At 43.8% G+C, this 3,123-nt stretch overlaps 1 protein-coding gene across 1 annotated transcript; it reads right to left on the bottom strand.

The window, feature by feature from the left end:
• Positions 1-952: 952 nt before the first annotated feature.
• On the bottom strand, positions 953-1,871 carry LOC114236428 (olfactory receptor 10Z1). The gene is given in 3 exon segments (XM_028163949.2): positions 953-1,230; positions 1,233-1,385; positions 1,388-1,871. Coding segments are annotated over 3 exon segments (915 nt in total).
• Between the last annotated feature and the right edge of the window lie 1,252 nt (positions 1,872-3,123).

Here is a 3,123-nt window from a genome sequence, read left to right as displayed (position 1 = left end):
TACAGGTGAGGACTTTGAAGCTGAGAAGGATTAAATAACTTACCCAGGGTCACACTGTAAGTGGCAGAATCTGTATTCAAACTCCTTCCTGACAACTGTGTGAATTCATTCCACCTTTACTTATCCCTAGAAATGTCTGGTACCGTGCATGACATATTGTGAGTGGAAAGTAAAATAGGCAGGATAGAGAGTTCCACCATAGATTCTAAAGAGTAGTATCCATACTAGGGAGTGACCCAAGTGAGGAGGTCCTTACACCCAAGATTATGAGGCCATTAGAGAGCAACAGCTATTATTGAGGAAAATAGGAAATAAATATATTTTCTGAAATAGAAGTTACTCAACTAGAAGAGCCAATTAAAAAGAAGAGGCCAAAGTAATAATGAGCCAGAGATAAAGAAGACAACTACATAAAAAGATTAAAGACACCTTTTGGGAGAGAAAAAATATAACAACTGACCTCTTCATTTAGGAAAGCATTCAAACTGATTTGCCAACCTGATAGTCACTGAGTTTCAGATCTTGGAAGAACATTATTGGTCAGATAATCTAATTAAGTAATGATTTTAGAAATCTCTACAGTATCCCTGGCAGGGCCCCAGCCAGCCCTGTTTTGAACTTGGGCACTTGAAACTCCCCTCATCTTGTTCAGCTCAGTTAGAAAATTCTTAATGAGCTGGGTTTCAGGAACTAAGCATGGTGTATGGGAGGCTGAAAGTGAAAATTCAGATTCTGAGATCAGTGTGAGTTAAGCACAGTAACAAGAGCAGGAAGCCCTGCATCTGCATTCCCCAGAAGCCCTGGGGGGGCATGCAAGAGACAGGATGGGGCTCTCTCGGGGAATTGGAGGTGGGGTAGCTTTGGCCTAAAGCCCTGAATATCTGGCCCATTGGCCTGGGTTTCTGGGGTATGTCCAGCCTACATAGAGGAGACTGTCCCATTAGGGTAGCCTTCATCCTTTACCCAGCAATCTCCCTTGGAAAGCATTTCTCAGGGCTGTCTGCACAGCCCGATTTCTTAGACTATAAACAGTGGGATTGAGGAGGGAAGTCACCACAGTATAGATGACAGCAATAAGCTGGTCCCACTCAAGAGAGTAACTGGCTTTGGGTCTCAGGTACATGAAGGAGGCACAGCCATAGTGAACAATGACCACTGTGAGGTATGAGGGGCAAGTAGAGAAGGACTTCTTCCTCCCCTCATTGGAGGGGATCCTCAAGATTGCTGTCAGGTGTAGGAGATAGTGATGAAGGAGAAGGAGACCAGGATGACCAACAGGCTGAGGGTAAGGATCCCTAGCTCACTCAGGCCTGTATCTCTACAGGCCAGGCTCAGCACTGGCAGCATGTCACAAAAAAAGTGCTGGATCTCATGGGAGATGCAAATGGGAGGTGGAAAATGGCCAGTGTCATTCCCAGCCCAAAGAGATACCCACTCGAGAAGGAGGTGCCAACCCGGCTGGCATAGTGTAGTGGGGCACAGATGGCTACATATCTGTCAAAGCCCATGACAGCCAGGAGGAAGCAGGTGGTACAGGCCCATGAAGCAGAGAAGAACATTTGGACAGCACAGCCCACATAGGAGATGGCCTGCCCGCCCCTGACCAGGCCGGAAAGCATCCTAGGGATAATGCCCAAGGTATAGCAGGTCTCAGAGAAAGGTAAGAAGAAAAGGAAGAGGTACATGGGGGTGTGCAGATGGCTGTCGAGCCTGATGACTATGATAATGAAGACATTGCTGGTCAGGGTGAAAAGATACAGGGAGAGGAACAATGCGAAGAGCAGGAGTTGCAGTTTCCCAAAGATGGAAGAGCCCAGGAATACAAAGCCCCTGCAGAAGTTTGCATTGGTCTGCTCCATTCTGAGTGACATCCCTGATAGATTTGATTCTTTCCACCTTGCCAGAAGATGCCTTGTTTCTTTAGAAGGCAAGATGAGCTGGATTCTCATTTCTTTGTACCTGTTGTAACTCAAAAAGAAAGCTCTTTTTTAGACAGCAATAAACTTCAGAATACACTTATTAGACACACGGATGTATGGATCTATTCTCACATGTGTATATGTGCATACATGAATACAAATATACGCAATATGCACATATGTGCACATACATACATGACTACACATATGCAGGCACATATATACGTGCATACCAATGCAAAGCACTCACACATAATTATGCATATTTTACACATTCAAAACTCTGAACTGCACATTTACCATTAATATTACATTAATGGTAATATTACATTACCATTACAGTGCACATACATTGTAAATGCATATATATTCAGAGAGCACATACATATGTAGATACGTACAACACATATACATTCATACCAACCTCGTACATAACACTGCCACATAATACACATGTGGACACAGACATGTTGCCTGTTAGAACTTGAGGTTGGATGGATTGATGGATATTATTTTATAGACTAAGCAACAGAGCCAAGATGGTAAAGTGACTTCCTTGAAGTCATAGAAAGCCAAGACCAGAGAAGAAGTGCCTTGAGTCCTAATCTAACATTATTTCCCCCAAACAATGATGACTCTTCTCAGACACTGTAGGACACTAACATGAATACAGAATAAGAAACAGTTTGCTCAACAATAATCTCTTGTATCTATAACACCCATTTCGCAAGCCCTTTTTCATGTGAGTCTATGCAGAACACTGAAGGAAAAATCAGAGCTCAGGGAAAGTTGCATATCTCTTAGCCAAAGATCAGCTGTCAGGCTCCACGGTCCCTGAGAGATTAGGCAAAAGAGGATTCTCCACTCACCTGAAGAGGCTCATAGTGAGGGCTAGTCCTGCCTTTCAGCATCCATGTACTAGACTGACCCACTGCCTGTGGGAGAAGGGACCTGAAATCCAGCTCAGAAACTCCTATTCTGAACAAAGAGTAATGTTCCCAAATGATAACAGGGAATCTTCCAAACCCCTATGCCCAGCTGGTGAATCATATCTACTTCCATCGAAACAGCTTCTCTCTCTGAAGATTCTCCAGTCCCAGTGGGCCATGTTTCAGGAAGCAATCTATTTGTGCTTGTCATTGAATGGAAATATTCTTCTGGGAAAAGCAGAAAAGGAAATGTGAACAAAGGGATGCTAAGATTG

The sequence above is a fragment of the Balaenoptera acutorostrata genome, chromosome 1 (assembly GCF_949987535.1).
Source record: "Balaenoptera acutorostrata chromosome 1, mBalAcu1.1, whole genome shotgun sequence".
Classification (NCBI taxonomy): Eukaryota; Metazoa; Chordata; class Mammalia; order Artiodactyla; family Balaenopteridae; genus Balaenoptera; species Balaenoptera acutorostrata.
Note: the sequence above shows the minus strand (reverse complement) of the source record. Positions and strands in the feature narration are given on the sequence as shown.